Source organism: Mus musculus, chromosome 11, assembly GCF_000001635.26.
Source record: "Mus musculus strain C57BL/6J chromosome 11, GRCm38.p6 C57BL/6J".
NCBI classification, from domain to species: Eukaryota; Metazoa; Chordata; class Mammalia; order Rodentia; family Muridae; genus Mus; species Mus musculus.
This window is the reverse complement of record NC_000077.6, coordinates 85,867,110-85,891,053: the sequence shown is the minus strand read 5'-3', so window position 1 is coordinate 85,891,053 and position 23,944 is coordinate 85,867,110. Positions and strand designations below refer to the sequence as shown.

The 23,944-nt window shown below is 47.7% G+C and overlaps 1 protein-coding gene across 1 annotated transcript in view, besides 1 other annotated feature; it reads right to left on the bottom strand.

The window, feature by feature from the left end:
• Tbx4 (T-box 4) overlaps window positions 1-4,687 on the bottom strand; it is a 29,731-nt gene extending 25,044 nt beyond the window's left edge. Inside the window, exons 1-3 of the mRNA NM_011536.3 lie at window positions 4,492-4,687; window positions 791-994; window positions 103-197 (exon numbers count right to left, since the gene is read on the bottom strand). Of these exons, the coding sequence (NP_035666.2) occupies window positions 103-197; window positions 791-991 (296 nt within the window). The 5' untranslated portion in view covers window positions 992-994; window positions 4,492-4,687. The remainder of the gene's footprint in view (window positions 1-102; window positions 198-790; window positions 995-4,491) is intronic.
• Window positions 13,932-15,004: an enhancer, noted in NCBI's record as "pDBM7". NCBI's record gives its function as "enhancer in hindlimb" and the evidence as "EXISTENCE:transgenic organism evidence [ECO:0001131][PMID:18579682]".

Genomic DNA, 23,944 nt, shown 5'->3' with positions numbered 1-23,944 from the left:
CCTGGCTCCCACCTCCGCCCTCCACCTCCGCCCTGCCTGTGTCACTCTCCCCGGGTGACCTGCCCACCTGCCGCCCTCCCCACGGCACGCTCCCCGGCTGACCTGCCGGCCTTGGTGATGATCATCTCCGTGCCTGCCTCGTGGAACTTCTTCCACAGCTCCTTCTCATGCAGCCCCACCTTGATGTTCTCGATGGTCTGGGGATGGGAGGGAGGGAAACTGGTCTGTCTAGCTGGCCCACGGCTGGGCTCCACGCGGAGCCTGCATAGACCAACCAAGCGTGCAGATCTTGCCTGCCCCAGAGCCCACTCCTCAAGATTTCGTTTCACAAAATTATTTTGAACCGTTGGCGAATTGGAAGTCAGATTCAAACTCCCTCCTTTGGGGCTTCACCTACGGATAGGCCTACAGAGGAGTAGAGGCGACACTGCTGGCCCGAGGGACACCGAAAAAGGCTCGGAAGGTGTAGGTTGTGGTCGTGTGCAGGGTAGCGGCTCCAAAGCCGCCTCGGTGCCGCTTCTATGGCCTTCCTGTCTGTCTCCCTCCCTGGCTTTCGCCCTCTCGGGGTCCTCAGAGCTGGACATTGGTTTGGGTTCGTCCCCTGAAGCAAAGATCTCCCTACCTGGGCTGCGGCAGAGTCAGCCCCGAGGGTTGGAGGTGAGAAGGGCTCTCCCTCGAAAGCAAGACCCATGCCCCGTAGAGAATTTAAGAGCCAATAGACTCTGACCCCAGGAGTCCAGTCTGCGATCCAGGACGGGTCCAGCACAAGCAGACAGCCCAATGGCCTTACCTGCTCCGCGGCGGCAGCGGCGGCGGCGGCGACGTCGGCGCCCTGGCCCGGTGGGCTGCTGAGCGCTGCTCCACTAAGGCCCGGCGTGGCCAGCGCGGGTTCGGGGGCGTTGGTGGTGCTAGTGTTGCTGGCCTCCCCGAGAGCTGGGCCCGGGGCCCTGAAGGCCTCCTCGCTCTCGGACAGGCCCTTATCCTGCAGCATCTCCTGCGGGCACAGCACACGCCGAGTTACTCGGCCAGATCCACACTGGCTAGAGGCCCTGTGGCCCTGTGAAGAGTCCCCCAGGCTTTGAGTGGGCACCCCTGCACACGTGGACCCCGCCCCCTTCTGAGCTGGGGGAGGGAGCATGCTGGAGGGCAGGACACTAGCCTCCTCCCTTCAGGTTCTGGACCGGGGAGGGTCTACGTGCAGTTTAAGGTCTGACTGCCCCCAAGGCTTGGGGCTGTATGAGGAGTAGGTCTTGAAGAAAGACCGCCTTCTAGGCATGGTCTCAGCTCGTTCGGGGTCCCTCCCTCTTTCAACTACAGTCTAAGGCCTGGGTCTTCTTGTCCATTCAGAAATAGCTAGGGTCTCACTTTTGGCCCAGGGTATCCAGGACACTCCTGGGACTTACAGGAGAGGAGACCTAGGCCTGAAATTAGGAACCGGGTTCCTGCAGCCCCATATCCGAGGGCCCCAACCCCAAACTGTGGTGCTTCAGGCCTGCTTATTCCAGGTTCTCGGAATAAGGCTTCTAACCTCACACCACATTCTCCTCAGCCAAGAAGCGCCCTCTCTCTTGGGGTCCCTCTGATCCAGACCCTGAACTCTGCCAGGGGGCTCCCCAACCTGTCCTCACATTCGCACAAGCTGGCTCACACATTCCCTCTTTAATTCCAAAAAAGAAATCTTCCTTGGGCCAAAGGATTCAAAACCTTGTTAGCTAACCACTAGTCCAGTAAGGCAGGTCCATTTCACAGAGTCTGGCCTTGCCTCAGGGCACAGCTAAAATTTCCCCTAGGTATCCCTGCCTCTTCACCTGCCTGCCCATGTGCACAGTATGATCTTGGGAGCACCAAAGGTGAACTCTAGCTTACAAGAACCAGCCAGTCCTGTATCCCTCGGGGTCCAGCCATGTACTGTTCTGCGTTTCCCTTCCCTTCCCGCCACCCTCTACTCTTCCTCCAGGATCTGGCCAAGTTTTAGTAGGTTTTGTGTATCTTGGCTAACTAAATCTCTCCCCTTTCTCCTCCCACAAGCTTTCTGTTCTACCCCAGATCTCTTTGGCTATCCCCAGACTCAGGCCTCTTGCCTACCCAGCTCACCAGCCTCTGCGCCCAGGTTTAGACTCCCAGGGCCTCCAAAGTAAACAAGCCAAGTGCAACTGAGGAGATAAAAGGGGGCCGGGGCCAGCCAGGGCTGGGAAAAGCCCATAAAGATAAGGCTGACAGCCCAGCCGGTCTCGGCCACAGCCCGCCTTGAACAAGCCAGACTCGATGGACATGGCCTGCCCCTGCACCCGCCTTGAGCCACGTGCTGGTTCCCCAGCGAGCTTCGAAAATCCAGGATTCTCACAAACGGGGACGCTGCAAGGTCCCGGCAAATGCACCGGCTTCCACCCTGTTTGGGCGCCAACCAACGCCCGCCCCAGGTGCGGAGGCTTGTGGGACCAGGAGCAGGGTCTGCCTGCTGCTCTACGGAGGTCTCCCATCACCCAGAGCCTAGCAGCGGCCTTGCAACTCTTCACCCTGCCTGCGCTGAGCGGGCTGCCCTCCTGCGCCCGCTGGCAGAGTTACTCTGCGCTTTCCTTTCCGACCATCCCTTTCCTCTGCCTATGAGCTGACCTACCACTGAGAGAAGCCCCTAGATTCCCCTTTTTTTACTTGCTCCTCTGGGCGCTCCTCTACGTCCCTGAAGGCTCCAATACTGGGATATTGGGTCCCATGCTCGCCCCCGGCCCTTCACGTCTACCCTTTGCAGAGTGGCCCGCGGGCGAGCTCCGCTGCCTCTAAGCCTAGGATGGTCGCTTTGAGCTACTTAATTTTCCGAAGGGGAACAAAAGGGCGTAGCGTTTTTCTTTTCATATTTGTTACTAGTGATTTTTTTCCTTACACTAAGGGAGTTTTTAATTTGTCTTTTTGTGTGTGTGTGTGTGCTTTGACTGTTATTATTTAAGTAAAACTCTGGTCAGTTTAGTAATTTTGTCCCTAGTTCTGGGATTATTCGTGACTTTAACACTGTAAGGGTAAAGCGGAAGGTTTGATTATCATTGTAGACTATGCTGTTGCTTTGCTGTTACTGTTTCGCCCTTCAGGGCTCCCCTGGCACATTAGTAACACTGTTACCAATATCTAGACAATTGGATGCAGTGTTCAGTTAGTCCTGGTAATCAAACATTGTTTTACATCCCATTCCTGTTCCCACTTCTAGCTCTTCAGACTATCTAAATTTTCAAACGATGTTATTTAGCTTAGTTGTAATATTACTGTCCCAGATATCTCTCAGGTTAATTTTCTTTATATCATTATAATCGTTCTTGTTATCTTACCACAATTCGTTTTGTTAGGATTGTTTATGATATTCTAGGCATCATCATTATTCATCGTATCTCCCCGTAACTCTGTCATTATTTGCCACGGTATGGATCTTAATTTGCCTGCTATTTTTTTTTTTCATCACAAATGGCTGCTTGCTACTTTGTCACCATCTGTGATACTGCCGTAGCCTTTAATATTCTGGTTATTTCTCAGCGCATTGGTATAATACTTATTACTTGGGCATTATTTACAATGTTATGACTACTAATACTTGCTCATAAATTGTCATTACTCCAGCAATCCTCATCAATGTGTCTCTACAAGCATTAAGGTTACTTGTTAATGTTCTGGTTAACATAATATTGATAGGAGATCAACAATGCATCATGTGATAGTCTCGCAATGATACCGAAGGAACTTCCCATGATATATATGTTGTTCATCTTTTCCCTAGCTCATTTCCTACAGTACTTCAGTTCAGTATTTTGCTATATCAGTATTATTTCTTATATACTATGGATAGTGACTTTACGGTTACTTTTTCTCCGTACTGAAGTTATTTTGACTTCAACCCTTTTCAAATTGTTATTACTATTTTCATTTGATTCTGAAAAAAAAAACTATTGTTCTAACAAAAATCCTAAGGATTTCATCAGTTAACGGTTTCGTTCTTTCTTTGGTAATTGTTCACATTGTGGTCATTTTGAGCTACTGTTACATTACTGTTACTTAAGTAACGGCCACTGATTTAAATCTGAGGAGCCTGTGGTATCAAACAGCCCACAGTTCTGATTACCCACATTTCTGCGTGGATTTTCAGTGTGCACCGCTAGTCCCAAGACTTTTTTTTTTCCCTTTCTTATTCTGTAAATTCGAATTTCAAGGCCACAGCTCTTGTCCTTAGAAAGCCATCTCTTAAGCGATAATACTCTTAGGTCCCTAGACCCATTTAGTCCCATTACTCTAGATTATGGGGCTTGTGCCCTTGCTACTGGGTGTCGCCGGGGCAAGTACCTGGCTACCGAGGCACGGTCGCGATCCTCCTGCGACTTTTGACTACCCCAGGCCCTTACCCTAGTTGCCCGCTATTTAGCTCATCCCTCTGGATCCTGCTGCTTAAACCTGAGCTGAATGACCCCAGCCCCGCACCCTGCTCACCGGCGACGGGCTGGAGCCCACACTCACCCTAACTGCGCCGCAGCATGCGGAGGCTCCTGCGGCCCCAGGTCTGCAACCAGCTCAGGTCCTAGAGGAACGGGACCGCAGGGAGTCTGCCTGGGCCTCTGGGTCACCGTCCGGCTGCCTGCTGCGCCCTCGGGGCCCAGCACATCCCGGGTGTAGAGCGGGCCCTTGATCTCCGAGGCTGCACTTTGGGGCCTCTGCTCCCTCCTCCTGGTCCTCCCTCCCTCCGGGGCCGCCCCCCCCTCCGTGCTGACGTCGCAGCTGTCAATCAGTTCTCGCCTGCCGCCCCCCCCCCCCGGAGAGGGGGAATTCTAGGGTCCTGGGACTCTTCGGTCCTCCCAGACCCCAAGCCTCAATTGGGCTGCGGGATTCTCAGCAGTACAAAAGGGTGTCCTCGCCTTGGTCCTAGGGCTGGGCAGGGGCCTGGAGCCCCGCATGGTTTAGATTAGAGAGGAGGGAAGAGGGGACGGGCAGCTGGGTCGCTGTGCCCTGTTCCCACTGAGGCTGGACAGCCCGGCCTACTCCTAGGCCTGGGCCTGGCTACTTGCCGGGTCACCTCCCTGCACCGGCTCTCCCACAGCCCCGCCTGCACGCAGTGGACTTAGGAGCCCTGTGACCGAGGACATATATGCCCTGTACGGCCCCTGATCACCCGTGCTTACATCTACAGCCCTGTGCCCTAGATCTGGCCAGAGGATCACGGGCTGCCGGCAGGCCTATGAGTCCATGGCAGGGGAGTGCAAGGAGGAGGTTGGATGGCTGGACCTGGCCTGATATCAGAGAGAGATGCTTAACTAGCCTCAGTGGGAGCTTGGCCCCTAACCTAGCCACAGCTGGATTTGAGGGTGCGGGAATAGCTGAACCCTTTGAGGAAACTGCAGCTGAGAGGCAGGCTTGGGCCAGGAGGTCCCCAAGATCCAACTCAATGCATACTTCAGCTTGCAGCACTGAGATGGCAGATGGTGCCTTCTGCTCGGAGCCAGAAAAAGTGAGGCCTGCTTAGTAGTCTAGACCTTGAGACTGCCTGCCTCCCTCTTGATCCACTTACCTTTCTTTTTCTTTACATCTATGTACACCTCCTACAGCCTCTGAGGTCCAGACTCCTGTGGCCTTGGCCCCATCCCTGTCTGGACTTCATAGCCTGCCACATGCCCAGGAAACTTGGTCAAGAATATACCTATCCAATCATCTCCAACGGTCCCCCAAATCTGTTAGTAGGGATCCCCGCCATTAGTTTTCAGTTCTCAGCAGGGTCCGTGTCCCTTGACCGACTGGGTCATCACCTGATCATCACCTTCCCAATCCGTTTAGGATTTGTCCTCAGAAGCAGATTGAAGGCACGCTACTACCAAGAAGATTTCCTGAAGGGACTTGCCCCCTTTTCAAAGTTGAAAGGCAAGCCAGCATCTGTATCTTCTTGGCTCAAAAAAGAAGCAAAACAGGGGTCTTGGGAAAAACAAACTGTAGAGAGTATATCTTATGTCTGTATGGACAGGACTGGGAGGAAGAGCCAGACTTAACTCCTACAACCAACCAACCAACACCCACTGCTGTTAGGAGCCAGTGGCCCAGCTTAGGAGTGGTCTATTATCATCTATGGATGCAATCCTTCCCCCCATAAGCCAGACCCTCTTGGCTCACCTTTAATCCCACCACTCCAGGAGGCAGAGACAGCAGATACATGGGAATTAAAGGCTAACCTGGTCTACAGAGCCAGTTCCAGGACAGCCAGGGCTACACGGAGAAACCTTGTCTCAAAAAACAAAACAACAACAAAAATTCCTCCCATAGAATCCCAAACTAAGGAGAGGAAGCAAGCTCTAAGAGGGCCAGAGATGCTTTGTTCCAGCACTCTGTCTCCTGGAGTGAAGAAAGAAAAGGCCCTGGTGTTTCAGAGTATGCCCGGGAGCCATGTTTCCTGTGCTAGAGAAAACTGGATGACAGTCCGAAGCTTCCGCCCCCAGGCCCACACTTGTCTTCTTCAACAGCTTGCCTGTAGGGAAATCTTTCCCATGTCCATAGGCAGGCTGACCAAGCAACTGTGTGGGATAGGCAAACAGTGCTGGTGGTGAATTAGCAGGGACTGTAGGAAGAACAGAGTTAGGCCAGACCCTGGAAAGAATTTGTTGACAGTCACCGGAGGAAGTTCCTAATGACACACCGTGTAGTGAGGCTCTTAAATAATTAGGCTGTGGTCTTCCTATAAGTGCATGTCTTTCTGGAGACTCATGGGAAATGGTCTAAATCAGTATCAACTGGTTCATGATGATGTGGAGACATGAGATATGGAAGAGACAGGCAAGGTTTTGGCACTGAAAATAAAGCAGCAAACTAGCCAGCAAGTAAGTGACTGAGTGGGAAAGAAAAAGCTCTCTCTCTCTCTCTCACACACACACACACACACACACACACACATCATTATCATCATCATCATCAAAAGAATAGAATAATTCCTACACACACTTTTTTTTTATATTACTGTGAAACTGGGATGTTCCTTAGAGTCAATGTTGTGTGATATTTAGTGAACTGTGTGGGTTCACAAATATGTTAGCCTATAGCAGATGAAGTACAGTACTCATCAATGAACGTACAGAAAGTGTCTTTCCCTTCTCTTTTCTTCTAAATCAGCTTTCAGAAGTTCCAAATACAGGCAAACACACACACACACACACACACACACACACACACACACACTACACCTCAACTAACTAAACAATATCATTATATCCAACAAACATTAGCACACTGGTTTGGACTGGCTTAGGGGAAAGCTCTCAGGTTTGGTGTTAGGCTAGCCTTGGTTTTGAGCCAGGCTTGAATCTTGAACCAGCAATTAGCAGCTGTGTGACCTTCGGCAAGTCTCTAAACACCCACATCAATGGGGAGATCATGGCCTACCAGCTATGGCAAAGACTAGCTGAATCTGTACATGTAGATGACTGACCTGTGATAGGCGGGCGCTTCATAAAGTGCCCGATTTCTAAATTTTACCTCATTCCCTCTTTTTCAAAAGCCCAAGGTGTTTTATAACAAACATAAGCCAGTGAAAATACAAATAGGAAGACAAATTAGGACCAAGGCAAAGGAGAAAGTGTGTGTGCTCTCTTAAGGGCAGGAGAGCCATAATTAAAGCCAAATCTAGTGTACCAGCAGAGAAGACCAGGCAAGAATGGGGTTACTCCACTGCAGAAATGTATGAGCAATACTTCCTTTCTCATTTTTATTTTTTATTTTGTATATGTGCCTGTGTGTGTGTGTGTGTGTGTGTGTGACTGTGAGTGTGAGAGTGTAGGTATAGTGTGAATAAGAGCACATGTGTGAGAATGTGTGTGTGTAAGTTTGTGTATGTGTATATGAATGTATATGTATGTGTGTGTGTGAGTGTATGTGTATGCATGTGTGTGTGAGTGTTCTGTATGAGTGTGTGTGAGTGTGTATGTATGTGTGTGTTAGTGTGTGCATTAGTGTGTATGTATATGTGTATATGTGAGTGGGTATGTGAGGATGTGTGTGTGTGTGTATATGTGTAAGTATGTATGTATGTGTGTTAGTATGTATGTATATGTGTGTAAGTGTGTGTGTGAGTGTGTAAGTGGGTATGTATGTGTGTGTTAGTGTGTATGTATATGTGTGTAAGTGAGTGTGTGTCTGTGTATGTGTGTGTGTGGTCACTGTGTCTGTTTGTTGTTTGTTTTGCAACAGGATCTCTCACCGCCCTGGGCTCTTCACATAGGCTAGGCTGGTTGGCCATGGAGCTCCAGGGATTCTCTGTCTCTAGCACTGGGATTACAAATATGTCAGGATCCCAGCTTTTTTGCATGGATTCTGGAGCTGAAATTCAGTTCCTCAGGTGTGCAAGGCAGACACTCACTGACAGGGCTCTCCCAGCCCAGAGGCAGCAATTCTCTGGTGAAGGATGTAGGAACAGATTTTTTTTCCAGCCCTACCTAACTTTTGAAAGCAGTTATTTCCCATAAAAATGTTTATTCTTCTATTTGCACAGAATTTGGTTAAAAAGTGGTTGGTGGCTGCACTCTCATTTGATGCTGGTTTAGGACTCCATTTTTAATGTTTATTCTATGAATTTACTCTAAATATTTACCCGGTGCTTAATGTGTGCCACGTTCATAAATAAGAACGAAGGCTAAGCCACTGTCCTATTTGCCAGCCAGCTAATTACCTGCAAATCATTAAGAAATAGCCCATAAGCTCAGTCATCCCTGTATCAAAACTTGTGGCGGGTGTGGGACTCCAGGAAGGGTAGGGGAGCCTCGGCTGGCATTCTACGGTGACCTGCCTAAAACCTGAGGTAGATGTGGTCATGGCTGACTACTTGAGCCTGCAGTGTGGTGTAGTTGTTATAATTTTCCGTTTTGTTTACTTTACGGGTCTGGGGGTTTTGCCTGCATGTATGTCTGTGAACCATGGCTGTGCCCAAGGAACCCTGAAGAGGGCATTGGATTCCCTAGAACTGGCCTTTCAGACAACATAAACCACCATGTGTATGTCGGGAACCTAACCCTCTGGGAAAGCATTTGATGTTCTTAACAACTGAGCCATCTCTCTAGTCCCTTATTTTGCTTAAAAAAAAAAAAAAAAGAGTCCTATGTAGCCATGGCTGATCTTGAACGAATCCTTCTGCCTTCACCTCCCAAGTGATGGGATTATACTATGTGCACTACACCCAGTTAGCTAGCCACTGCAACTTAAAAAAAAAATCTGGGCTGGGTTGTAGCTCAGTTAGTAAAGTGCCTGAGTAGCCTGCAGGAAAGCCTGGGTTCTGTAACCTCAGAAGTCTATAGGTAAAGACAGGATGACCAGGATTCAAAGTCATCCTCTTATACACGAGGAATTTAAAGGCAGCATGAGCTACGCAAGACCCCACCTCAAAAAGAAAAGTGGTTTGGGCAACATTTAATAAATGCCTAAGACCAACCGAGTCACATTCTGTGAGCAAAGTCCAAGTGGGAACTGTCCCTCTAAGCCAGGAGGTTCTGATGTCCACTCTCCTCTGATACCCTGCAGCTGGAAATGACACATACATGACCCCCTCGCTGGCCAAGGACACCTAAGCAGAAGACTGGAGGAATGACTATTATGAAAATCATTTATTTTTCCTTTACAGCAGGGAACAAAGTGAAGCCACTCAGTTGCCCTCATTGCTCAACCCCCTCCGCCCCATTCCTTGTGGGTGAGACCCTCAGAGCTCCCATACTTCAGAGAAGGATGAACACTGTTCCGCTGAGGATGTCAGAGCTAATTCAGTGGGTGACTGTGGCATCCCTAACGGGGAATCCTGATCTAGTTGCCACTTGTGATGAGAGAGACCTAAGCCCCGTTTCTTTCCATCATTGTTCATCTGGATCTGTATTTTTTGGCCAAAGAAACTTGTAAGACCCGTAACTAGGTCCCAGGGCAGTGCTGAGCTGTTAGGCACTGTACAGGGAAAGACCCGTCTGAAGGTCTGAGTGGCCCTTACATAACATGCCTTCCCACCCAAGACCAGGAAAACAAAGCCCTCCTACCCCACCCCCACCCCTCTCAGTCACCTCAAGTTGTGTGTGCTGGGATCCAAGGACTGGGATCCTTATCAAGTCTCTCAAGGGAAAGGATGGGTGAAGTCATGGGGCTTTACCTGTCCCCTGAAGTTTTAGTATCTCCTAGTGGCCCAGGCTCTTGGTTCCAGGTTCCTCAGCCCACCTCCCATTGGGGATAGCAAACTCCCGCAGCTGTGTGGGGGCAGGGATTTGAGCCCACTCTAGAGGGTGGGGGATGGGGGACAGGAGAAGGTGGCAGCGGCTGGGGCTGCAGGTGCTTCCCCTTGCTTCCCAGATGAGGGCTGCTCACTGACCTCTCACCCCAGTCTCCCCAGGGCCTTCTTCCACTAGAGAGAATTAGGAAACTTCCAGTTAGAAGAAAGGGAGGCCTGGATGGCTGGATCCCTGAGCCGGTATGTCAGGCTAGGCGGTCCTCTCGGGAGTGAGGTGGTAGTGGTATCTTCCACAGATGCATTGCAAAGCCAAAGCCCAATGTGGATTGTGCTATGTGGACCTCAGCTTCCTATGTCCACAGTACCCCACTCACCTAAAATGCCACTTCCTTCTGTTTGCACCAAAAAGGCTTCTCTGAAATACAAGAGCCTTTCACTGTCTGAGGAACGTTTGGGTACTAGGCTTGGGTGAGTTTACAGGTATTCTGAGTTAGAGAAATTAATTAATTAGTTAATTAATTAACTTTTGTTTTTCACAACAAGGTCTCACTATGTAACTCTGACTGTCCTAGAACTCACTATGCGAATCAGGCTACTCACAGGAATCCACCTGCCTCTGCCTCCAGAGTGTTAGGATTAAAGGCAATGAGCCGCCAAGGCCAGAAGGCTGCATAATTCTTTTCCATTCCATTTTTCTTAAGCACGAATAATCCAAAAAGCCCTCGGGCTCAGAAATGCAAAACACTCAGAATACAGAGCTGTCCGGTTAAAAGCCCTGAGCTCAATTCCTAACGGTGCAATAAATAAATAAATAAATAAATAGTAGGTAAAACCCAGGATTTAGAGCTGAACATGGTGGCATGCCTTTAGCCCTAGCCTAAGAAAGACTGAGGCAGGGAGATCACTTGAGCAGAGGGGTTCAAGCCCAGCCTGGGCCATAGAGTAAGACCCAATTTCAGAACAAAGAAATCCAGCCTGATTTAATGCCCTCTGCCCTGTTTGCAGAGCCGGGGAGCCAGAACACCTTTGAGGGCATTCCTCATTCACAGAATGAATTTGATAACCAGGTCCCAGAACAGCTGAAGGGAAACAATGACGTCCCACAAAGGTGCTTTGAGGTCTCATCAAATAGTTTGCATGTCCTGGGCACCTACAGCATGACATCCGAATTCAGGGTGCAGTGTCTCCGTTCACCCCTATCATCCTATCAGGTGGGTGCCATCATTAACCTCATTTTACAGATAAAGAAACTGAGGTCAGATAACTTGCGGAAGGTCAGACAGGCAGGAAATGAATTCAGGATTGGAAGTCAATGAGTCTGAATCTCCAGCACCACGCTCTTAGACATATTGCTCCGAGCTCACTTTTACGATTTGCATGGGAAGTATCTCCCCCAGAAAGGCCCACACATTGAGGACTACCCCCTCCCCAGCTGGTGAGATTATCATTACAAGGTGAGCTGCCCAGGATGGCTCTGTCCTGATGAACGGATGGATCGCTGATGAATTCATAATTTAATAGAGTTTGAAGTGGAGGATGGCTAGACAATCGTTAGGGCATGTCCTTGGGGTCTACATCTTGTCCCAGGAACCTCTCTGTTTCTCTTCTTTTCTGCAACCTGGCTGCTATCTGGTGACCAGCTCTGCTCCATTAAACCCTCTCCACTATATGTCCTTTCTTACCATAGGCCTAGAAAAAATAGAGCCAGTGACCATGGTCTTAAGCCCTTGAGACCATGAGTCAAAAGAAAAGAAAAAAAAAAAAACCCAACAAACAAACAAAACTCTCCCTTTTTCAAATAATTTCTCTTGACTAAGTTGTCATAGCAGCAAAAAGCAAAACATTAACACAGCCACTTAACACAGTTGTTTTACTTATTAGCAGAGGACAAAAGTACCTTTTTCACACTCCTGCTGTCAGAGTAACAGGCATGGCACCCTCTACCTTGAGTGAGTCCCAATTACTCAGGAATCCAAGGCAGGAGAATCACTTGAACACTGGAGTTTAGAGCCTTTCTGGACAGCACAGGGAGGCTTTACCACTGGGGGTGGGGGGAGTGACTGTGCCTTACACACAGGAACCCTCTGGGACTGCTATCTCCATTACAAGTAAGACTTGCCCAGGGTCTATGTGAAGGACCATTAGAGTAATAGAACTCAAGAAACAACAACTTAACCTACCAAACTGTTTCATGGTTCATTTTGTTTGAAGTGTTGGGTATCAAACCCAGATTTTTGTAGATACTACATTTTCTTTCTTTTCTTTCTTTCTTTCCCTTTTGATGTTTGAGACAAGGTCTCACTTTATAAGTCAGGCTTGCCTGGAACTCACTATGTAGCCCAGGTTATCCTCAAGCACTTAGTGACCCTCTCTACCTCAGCCTTCCATGTGCTGTTATTACAGGCATAGTAAGTCTCACACCTAGATATACTAAATTCTCTAATTAAAAAAAAAAATCTACCCAGAGACCAAAAACTTAATTTCCTCTCCTGTTAGACTCCCAGAAGAGAGCCACCTCTTGGGACTGTCAAGGTGGTTTCAGCAGGTAAAGACGTGTTTGCTACAAAAGCCTGCAGGCACAAGGTTCGATTCTCAGAACCCATGTAGGTGGGGAAGGAGGGGAGTTCACAAAGCTGTCCTCTGACATCCACATGACCATGAAAAAAGTAAGTGGGGAGACAGAGAGAGAGGCAAATAGAGAGGGAGAAAGCGGGAGAGGTAGGGGGAGGGGAAGGGAGAGAGAGAGAGAGAGAGAGAGAGAGAGAGAGAGAGAGAGAGAATATGAATCCTTCATGGGCCCAAAAGTATCATGTTCTGTAACCATGCTGATGCCACCAAGCCAGCTGTTCAAGAAAACGGACTGTTCTGTCTCTGGGCCCTGTTGTTGGCAGGAGGAGAGGTTAACACACACGTGCTCTATAGCAAAGTTGCGTGAGGAGAGATGACGTAGAGGGGCCCTTTCTAGTGGGACATTAGCCTTGACTCAGAAGTTAAAATTGTATTGTACCAAACACAAGCAAGGGAAGATGTGCCCCCATTGGGTTGAATCCATTACAGGCCATTGAGGGCCACACCCTATATCCTTGGGCCCAGACCTGATACCCCAGAGGAAATCCATCTCTGGACCCAGAGGGACTCAGAAGGTTTGCAAAGAGCTCTGATCGCCCCCTCTTCTAATATGATTGGCTAGCACAAAGACACCATAGCTATTCAACCAAGGAAAGTGTCTGAGCCTCATTCTAGAAAAGAGTACTTAAGAATGCCTGATGTAGACATTGATGGGAAGAGTTGGAAGAAACTGGAAACGGGCGCTTGCTCAGTGTTCAGTGAAGGACAGCTTTTTCTAGCATATTACCTGATGAGAAGATGTTGGGCTGGAAGCCTAGTTGAGAAAATGGACCTTGCCTCCAAGACCCATAGGTGTATCCATCTAATGTTTGGGGAAACGCCTTCTAACATCCAGCCCCAACCCACTCGCTGCCGTTAGTCTTTTCCCTAAGGAATCAAGAGGCAAGCTGCAGTTCGGTTAACAGGTTAGACTTCCACAATAAGAGTTTCCATTCCCTCATTCTATCCCAGAGCCGGGGGTGGGGGTGGGAGGAATGGAGCTGTCCGAGGAATGCCATGCCTCAAAGCTAAGCCAATGCTGGCACAGCAAAGGGTACAGATTCTGGGTTGCAGGCTAGAACTGTGACTTCTCCAAGAGTCAACAGGCCCTAGACTGGACTCTGCCTCTTTGCATTTTCTGAAGCTCGTTCAGAAACATGTCCTTTTATTTATTGGGCTTCATTTAACCTCAGCCATGTCCTTCTGGGATCATTTATCTGGTAACTGTCACTCAGACGGCTCTGGCATTAACCTCATAATCCTATCGATTTCCTCCAGGATAGTTGGAGGTTTTCCCATCTTCTCGATGGTCTGGCTAGAGATTAAATCCCAGTTCAGATCACAATCGTAGCAGACACCCCAGGTTAAGAAAGGCATCTGCCCAGAAGATATCTGGGGGTCCCTGCCTTCACGTTTGCTCTTCCCAGCCTCAGAAGGCCTCAGTTGCTTACGTCCAAGAGTAGGTGGGTGAGTTTACAGCCACCTCCGCAGCTGCCCACCGCCATCACTAGGAGTGCCCTGAGTGGCTGCTGAGTCTGTCCTTCAGTCAGAGGGACCTAGATTCACCAATCACAGCACTAATCTTTCAGGAAGGTTGAGAGAGCCAATCACTGATAAAAAAAAAGGCAGAGCGGGTGGAGCGGAGGCCCAGGCATGCGCCACCACGTGGCCTCAGGCCCGTGTCTTCCCGCCACCTGCGGCTGGTAGTCTGGCCCCTGTCGAGCTGCAGCTGCAACTCCCAGACGCCACCCCAGCCCGTCGCCAGGGGATTAGTGCCCGTCTGTTGGTGGGGACAGCCTCAGTGGGGGTTGTCCCGGCCAGACAAGGGTCGCCATTTCGCCCTTCCATAGACTTCCTTCTTTCAGACCAGTATGGAGCAGGGGGATTGCTTTGAGGAGGAAGAGGAGGGTCTCACTGACTGGGGGTGGGAGGTGCAGATCACTTCTAGAGTGGGGGTGACTGGAGACCCCCACCCTCCCTGTCACGCCTGGGCCACATGTGCTGGGAAGTTCATTTCCCCTTGTCTTGCAGCACAGGCTCTGGGATTGACCCTGCGAGTGACCCCGGTGTCAGGAGGCATTAATGATCTCCATACGGGCAATAAACAGGCAGCCCGGCTGGCTTGGTGTGGAGGGACCCTGCAATGGGGCCGCCTTATTAGCCTCACATTCGCTTGTGGGTATAGGCTTAATTAGCTGGGTTCCCTCTCTTCGGCCTCCTCCCCCAAGCAGCCTGGAGCTCCATGGGAATATAGCTGGAGACCAGGAGTCTTCAGCCAGGTTCCTCTGCTCCTGGTGGACTCCCTCAAAAGGCAATGTCTCCCCAGCTTGGCTCAGCCATTTGCCTACCTCGAATAGAACCTGAAAGTCTCCCGGATAGACACCATCTTGGGTTTTAAAGCCTCCAGTGAGCCAAGTCCTCAGGCATTTCAAGTCAACACCCTTTTGTCTACCAGACCCAGGAACAAGACGCTCTTCCTCATAGTTAAATGAAAGTCCTCCTCCCACCTGGGTTTTTGAGTCAGCTGAACCTTATTTTTCCCACTAAGAAGGTGGCTGGTGACCACCCTTCCCCTCCAGGGTCTACCAACTGCCCAGGCTATTACATAGCACAATCTGATTTATCACTACCTTTTCAGAATCCATTTCCACGTATGAAGTGGCTGGTCCCTAAGTGTGTGACTTGACCTCTTAGGGCTCCAGTTTCCTTGTCTGGACAGCTCATTGGACCTACAAGCTACTCACAGTGCTAAATACTAGAAGCTGGGGAAGGCTGAGAAAACAGGCTGCACAGTCAGGGGAGTCCCCCATCTCCAGAAGGAGCCGGATTCCTTGTGAGCGTATGCTGCTCAAGGCTAAAATCAAATCCATACTGAAGAGAGTAAGGGAGAAGGACTAGCCAGTTCATCCTGGCTGGCTGAAGCGGGTTTCTTGAGAGAAGATCCTTTGAATAGAATCCTGTGAGGCAGAGAATAGTGAAGGACATTGGCAGGAAGACTGTGTGCAAACCAGGGAGAGTCACGTTTAAGGAGCAGGGGGGAGCCAGGAAGAAGAGGCAAAGACTTGAGAAGATTTGTGTTTTAGAAGACCTCTGTTGGTGAGGAAGGTCTGTGTGTTCGTAGGGACTGGAGCTGTGAAAGCAGGAAATCACTAGACAGATGTTTAAAGTAGAGTATTAAGCGGCAGGAAATAAGGATGTCTCTGGACTTGTAGGATGGATTGTGGCATTCAGAGTCTGTTCCCCTTCTTCAGGTTCCAGACCCCGTGTAGGTAGTGGTTTGAAGGAGGATGGGCCTCTGTCTGGCTAGTTTTATGTAAACCTGACACAAGCTAAAGTCATCTGAGAGGAGGGAACTTCAATGGAAAAAACAAAACAAAACACCTCTTATGAAGGCTGCAGGCAAGCCTATAGGCATTTTCTTAAGTAGTGATTCACAGGGATGGGCCTGGCCCATTGTGGGTGGCGCCATCCTTAGGCTGGTGGTCCTAGGTTCTATAAGACTGAACCAAAGCCATGTGAAACAAGACAGTAAGTGACACCCCTCCATAGCTTCTGTATCAGCTCCTGCCTCCAGGTTCCTGCCCTGTTTGAGTTCTTTCAATAATGAACAGTAATGTGGAAGTGTAAGCCAAATAAGCCCTTTCCTCCCCAACTTCTTTAGATTATGGTATTCCATCACAGCAATAGTAATCCTAAATAGGATACCCCCATAGGTTCATATGTTTGAATACTTGGTCTCCAGTGAGTGGAACTCTTTGGGAAGGATTAGGAGGTGTGGTCTAGTTGGTGGGGGGTGTGCCACTGCAAGGTGGGGGCTTTGAGATTTCAAGACTCCTGTGATTCCTAGATGCCTCTCTGCCTCCTACTTGCAGATCAAGATGTGAATTCTTAGCAGTTCCTGCTGCCGTGCCTTTTCTGGATCATCACAGTCTATAAGCTTGTAAAAACGTAAATCCAATTAAATGCTTTCTTTTATAAGTTGCCTTGGTCGTGAGGTTTTGTCACAGCAATAGAAAAATAGCTAAGTCACCTAGTATAGTTTTAAGAGAGAAAATTGTTCCTAATGAGTACAATTTAGTCAAACCATCAATGCTGGAGGTCTGCCTGGCCTCAGCCAAGACACGTGACTCACATGCTCCCTTCCTAGAATTCTGATCTTGCTCATCATGAAAGAAAGAAGTTGAGCCATCCTCCTTTGGCTAAGCCGATACAGTTTATCTTAGACTCAGCAAAAACACTACACCGTTAGTAGCATTCTTTTACTGTATTCTCTGTGTCCTAAAGAAGCTGTATGGGTGTGCCCAGTGCTCAGCTCTCCCTTTCTAGGCCTGAATCCTCATCTTTCCAATAAGTCCCTCCCTGGTAAGGTCAACCAAGGACATCTGCACAGCTTTGACAACAAAACCCTACCTAGACATGGAAACTTTAAGTGAGACAGTGAGTGTAGGCAAAAAAGGTAAGTTTCACGTTGGTCACGGTGCCAACTAAAGTTAGAACTGTCAGAGCTGTGGATCCTGATTTAAGGCACTTAAGTACATGGTAGGATCTTATACTGGTCATGGAGAGGCCGCTACGGGAGAATTCATAGAAAGAGGAAAAGAACACCAAGAATAGATCCTTTGGAGATGTGGAAAAGGAAAACAGAAGAAAAGTTAAGGTGAGCCAAGAAAGAATGCAGTCCTGCAGAGCGAGGGAGTCAACCCTGTAAACTACGGATAGGATGTGAAGGAGGGAAGTGGATCCAATTAGGGGAGGGGGCCATTGGAGGCCAGTCGGAGCAGACTGCAGGCAGGAGGATCACAGTTCATTGCCTTCCCACACGGCTGGTCCAAGTGCAGTTGCTAGCAAACATTAGGATCAGCCACCATCAGAAAGGCTCCAACTCTTGATTTCCTTGGACTTCTGGATAGCCCCTTCCCTTGTGGGCAGTGGCTGAGACTTAGCAACAGACTCCTGCAGATCTCTGGAGTCCTCACCTGCCCCAGAGGGGTTCTATACCATGAGCCCAATAGAGAAACTAAGATAAAGCTAAGAAGAAAACTAGACATCCACACAAAAGAAAGAAACCAGACCACCATACTCCAGCCTGTATAAAACTAATTCAAGGGGCTGATGGGATGAGTCAACAGGTGAGAGCGCTTGCCACCAAGACTGGTGACCTGAGTTCAATCCTGGGACCCACAGAGTAGAGAAAACTGAGTCCCAAAATTACCCTCTGATCTCCATACATGTACCATAGTGTGCCCACCCCCATGCCCGACACAATGAATAAATGTAATAAGAAGCTTTAAAGTAACTTAAGAATGTAAAGTAAAGTAAGAATGGATTAAATTCATAAATATGAGATATGAAACCAAAGATAGCCTAGAAGTTAACCCAGGAGAAATCTTTGATACTGGCAACAGTTTCTTTGGAAGGCCCCACCAAATGCAGAGGCAACCAACGCTAAAAGAAACAAATAGAACTCTCTCAAGTTAAGCCCTCTACACAACAAAGGAGACAATAAAAATGAAAAGGGAAGCCCGAAGAGTGGGAGAAAATATTTGCAAACCATGTAAGGGAGTTAGGAGGTTAATAAACAAATATAATAAACTCACACCACACAATAGCAAGGTTTGAAACATAAGGCAAAAGGACTGTTTGCTTGTTTGGCTGGTTTTGCTGCTGTTGGTTTTTGTTTTGTTTTGTTTTAGTTGTTCAAGACAGGGGGCTTCTCTGTGTAGACATTTTTATAAAGAAGATATACAGAGGGCCAGCAAGATGGCCCAGCGGGTAAAAGCGCTTGCCCTGTGCCTCGCTTTGATCACGGGAACCCATATAAAAGTTCAAATGAAGTGGCTCCCATCTGTAATCCCAGCCAGATGAGAGAGGAATCGTCCAGACGGTCACATTGGCAGAAAGGAGGAAAGAGACCCTTCCTCAGAAACAAGGTAGCAGGAGAGCTCCCACAAAGTGTCCCCAGCCAAAAGTGCACATAATCTTTTTGAAAAAGAAGATAAATGAATAATGACTACATTGCTTAACATGAGTAATCAGAGGAATGCAAATCAAAGTCACAATTAGGAACTCCCTCACACCTTGAGAACTGCTTTCTTTATTTGCTTAGGGGCTTGTTTTTGAGACAGTGTCTCCTGAGCCCAGGCTGGCCTTGAACTCACGGTTATAGCTAAGAATGACCTTGAACTCCTGTTTGTTTGTTTGTTTGTTTTTGTTTGTTGAGACAGGGTTTCTCTGTGTAGCCTTGGCTGTCCCAGAATTAGCTCTGTAGACCAGGCTGGCCTCCAACTTGGAGATAAATCTGTCTCTGCCTCTGCCTCTGCCTCTGAGTGCTGGGATTAAAGGCATGCAACACCACACCCAATTTACAGTACTTTTTTTTTTTTTTTTGGTTTTTCAAGACAGGGATTCTCTGTATAGCCCTGCCTGTCCTGGAGCTCACTTTATAGACAGTACTTTTTTTTTTTTTAAATATCAAGCTAGGCGGGTGGTGGCTCACACCTTAATATTACCACAGTAGTAATATTAAGCACTCAGGAGGCAGAGGCAGGCAGATCTCTGTGAGTTCAAGGCCAGCCAGCCTGGTGTCTGGTTTTGTGTGTGTGTGTGTGTATGTATTGTGTTGCTGAGGATATAGAAAGGGGAAATTTTATGCCACATGGGAATATGAATCGATTCAGCTGCTATGCAAAGTAGTATGGAGGTGCCTCAGTAATTAATGGAACTACCGGCAATCTCACTTCTGAATCCAAAGAAGTTGAAATCAGATTTTTTGCTTTGTTTTGTTTTCAAGATAGGATTTCTCTGTGTAGCCCTCACTGTCCAGGAACTCAACTGTAGACCAGACTGACCTTGAACTCAGAGATCTGCCTGCCTCTGTCTCCTGTGTTTAATATTACTGCTGCCACCACCCAGCGGAAATCAGATATGAAAGTGAATCCTGCTGGAATAGTCTCCATGAGAGACTACTAATGGTTTGAATATGCTTGGCCCAGGAAGTGGTACTATTAAGAGGTGTGGTCTTGTTAGAGTAGATGTGGCCTTGGCAGAGGAAGTGTGTCACTTTGGGGGGTGGGCTAAGAGACCCTTCTAGCTGCCTGGAAGACAGTCTTCTCCTTCAGATCAAGATATAGAACTTTCAGCTCCTTCTGAGGTGTGCCTGTCTGGACATTGCCATGCTCCCACCTTGACGTTAAAGGAGTGAACCTCTGAACCTGTAAGCCAGGCCCAATTAAATCTCCTTTATAAGAGTTGCTGTGGTCATGGTGTCTCTTCATAGCATTGGAAACTCTAACTAAGACAACCACTGTGGTAATATTAAAAAGTAGGTCTCCACCTGAAACCTCACCTCTCTAGTATAGCTGAGGCAGAAGAAAAACAAGTGGGGACCTAGGGGAATCGATTAAATCCTAAAGGGTCAGCTGCCACAGGTGGCTCCCATCAAAGGCTGGCTCTCTGCTCTTCTTTCACTACTTGAGGCTAGTGTTTGTTTCCCCCCACCCCCACCTTCTGTTCTATATACTGTTAATGGACCTTACAGTGACTCTGCTGGCACCTTGACCTCAGATATCCAGCCTCCAGGACTGTGACAGAAACCTTTCTGTTCTTTGTCACCCAGTCTCAAGGGTTTTGTTGTAGGAAGCACAAACAAGGGAAAACAGGAGCAGCCCTGTGCTCACGGTGGCATTTGCCACCAACAACCTAAGTGTTCATCAATAGATTGGTAGATTAAATCAGATGTGATCGTGTGCATGTGGATGTATAAGCACAATAAAATAGTTCTTAGCTTTAAGAGACGAAAACCACGCCAGTCACAACAGGATGACGGACCTGGAGGACATGATGCCAAGCAGAACAAGACAGGCACAGAAAGACGTGAACTATATCCTCTCACTTAACGAGTGGAATTTGAAATGGTCAAACTTACTGAAGCAGAGAATGGACTCTAGAGGAGAGGAAACAGGGAGGTTTTGGTCAAGTAGTTAGAAAATGTAGCTAGCTATGCCAGAGGAATATATTCTGGAGCTCTAGTGTGTATTGTGATTTGGAAACAATACTGTATTATGTAGTAGTTGACATTTATAAAGAAGGTAGATCTTCAGTATTCTCTCTTTCACACACACACAAGTAATGGCTATGTAAGATGACAAATATGTTAATTAGATTTACTGTGGTGATTTCCATTATATAGAATATATGTCACATAGTCATATAATATATAATACATGTCATATATTTAATATATATTTGTATATATACACATATATGTATACATGTATGCCTTCCATACACACCATTCTATTCTAAAAGATAAACTGGGAACAGCACTCTGTGAGTTCAAGGCCAGCCTGGTCTACAGAGGATTAAAGAATTCCAGGACAGCCAAAATTATTCAGAGAAACCCTGTCTTTAAAAATATATATATATATATATATATATATATATATATATATATATAGAAGTCGAGGTGGAGGAAAAGAAAATGAAGAAGGAAGATGACAGTGGCTTGAAAAGATGGCTCAGTAGTTAAAAGCACTTGTTGCCCTCTTGAAGGACTGACAACTGCCTGTGACTCCAGTTCCGTGGAATCTGACACCATCTTCTGAATCTCTGCAGGCACAAAGCACACACACGGGTCACACCCACACACACAGGCAAAACACTAATATACATCAAATAAATAACTCCCGTTTCGGTGTGCACCTACATAATCTCAGGACTCAATAGGTTTAGAAAGGAAAATCCCTGCAAGTTCAAGGCTACCCTGGGACACACAGTGAGATCTAAGCCAGTCTGGGCCTGGGCCACACAGTGAAATCAAGGTCTGCCTGGGATACAGAACCTATCCTAGAGACAAGTAAACAAAACGGTGTAATGCCTAGAGATACAAGATAAAATGACACCTTAAAATAAATAAATATGGCTGTGGGTGTGGCCAGTGCACTTGCCTGGGACACAGAAAAGAAAATAATTACAAAAGAATGCACAAGTAGGAAGAAAAGCCCACACAATTCCTCCACTGAGCAGTTTCATGTCTTTCCCACAATCCTCACCATCAGTGAAATGAAGTGGTCATTTTCTGAAAAAGACTCTGCAGGCAAAGGCCTTGCCATCCAGCCCGAGGGCCTGATGTTCCCCAGGACCCACATGGTGGAAGGGGAGAACCAACTCCAGCAAGTTGTCCTCTGACCTCTGGTGGCATACTTGAGTGTCCATGTGTGTATGCGCACATGAACAAAATAAGTATATTTTAAAACTTATGATTCTATTTTTTTAAGATTTATTTTATGTATAATTACAGATGGATGTGAGCCACCATGTTGTTGCTGGGAACTGAGCTCAGAAAGCAGTCAGTGCTCTTACCTGCTGGGCCATCTCTCCAGCCCAGATTCTATATTATTTTTCTTTACTCTTGTTTTGTTTTGTTTTGTTTTGTTTTGTTTTGTTTTGTTTCAAGACAAGGTCGCTCTGTGCAGCCCTGGCTGTCCTGGAACTCAGTTTGTAAACCAGGCTGGCTTCAAACTCAGAAATCTGCCTGCCTCTGCTTCCCAAGAACTGGGACTAAAGGTGTGTGCCAGCAAAAGTATTTTCTTAAATATTAGACAGAATTGGTACAGGTCATGGTGGTGGCGCACGCCTTTAACCCCAGCACTCAGGAGGCAGAGGCAGGCAGATCTCTGAGTTCAAGGCCAGCTTGGTTTATAGAGTTCCAGGATAGCCAGAACTACACAGAGAAACCCTGTCTCAAAAAAAAACAAAACTAAGCCGGGTGTGGTGGCACACGCCTTTAATCCTAGCACTCAGGAGGCAGAGGCAGGCATATTTCTGAGTTGCTATACAGAGAAACTCCGTCTCAAAAAAAAAAACCAAAAAAAAAAACAAACAAAAAAACCTAAACTAAAAGTACATTTACTCTTTCTGAACCTGGCTATTCAGAAAGCCTCGTAAGGAGAATTTCATCATGGGGACACGGATGGAGAGACTTTAGTGCTTACACAAAGAACTACCCCCGAGTTGTTGGCCAATCTGCTCAAGGTCCGGCCAGATGAACCAGCCCCATCTTCAACCACATTGTTTGGGAGAGATTGTCTGTGTGTCACATCAACCTACCAACTGCAGTTCTGTTCCAGATAACCCCAAAGGAGAGACTCTGTGTCCCTGAATTAAAATTGCTGTGGGTCAGTGACGGTGTACAGATCAGGAGGAGCCCAGACAGCAGGAATGGTCCTGTACCCGGCATCGTTAAGGGCTGGACAGCTCAGCTTCACCAACTGCTTGTGGAGTTTCCCCCAGGCCTGAGGGACCACCCAGCTCTGACAAAGTGTTGATGCCACTGTCCTGCAGCAGACAAAAATGTATGGGCAAGACTCATGGGAGAAGAGTCAAATGCATCTGTCTGTGAGCTCAGATGATTCACACAGCACCCCTACGTGGGACGGGAGGAATTATTATAAGAGCAAGGCAACCTTATTCTATAAAATCCCCAGGAGACCTTGAAAGAGCTAAGAGGTGAGTGACTCTGCATTTCAGCAAGGCCCCAGTGTTTGGCACAGCCATGGCAATCCCTATATCCACTCAAAGGCTGGAAGTTCTAAATTCAGGCTACCTAGCTAACAGCAGCTAAAAAATCTAGCTGGGGGCTTTACACTAAAAGATGACTGGCAGGCTAGCAAGATGGTGTGGCAGGTAAAGGTGCTTGCCACACAAGCCTGGCCACCTGAGTTTGATTCCTGGAACTCACACAGGTGGAAGAAGAAAGCAGATTTACAGAGTTGTCCCCTAACTTCTACATGGCGCGCACACACACACAGATAGAACTTCATGATAGTAAAGATTTGGGGATGCTAAAAATAAATCTTCTAATTTAAAAATAAATTATAGATCATACACAGAATTAACCATGCTTCTTCTTTCTGGGGTCCTAACCAAGCTAGCACATACTTAGTCACCGTGTCTCCTTAGGCTCCTCTCCTCTGTAACAGTTTCTCAGTATGGGTGAGAATGATCTTGACAATTTATTTTCTTTTATTTATTTATTATTTTATATGCATCGATGGTGTGCCTGTATTTGTCGGTATGAGGGTATCCAATTCCTCGGAACTGTAGTTACAGTCAGTTGTGGTTGCTGGGAATTGAACC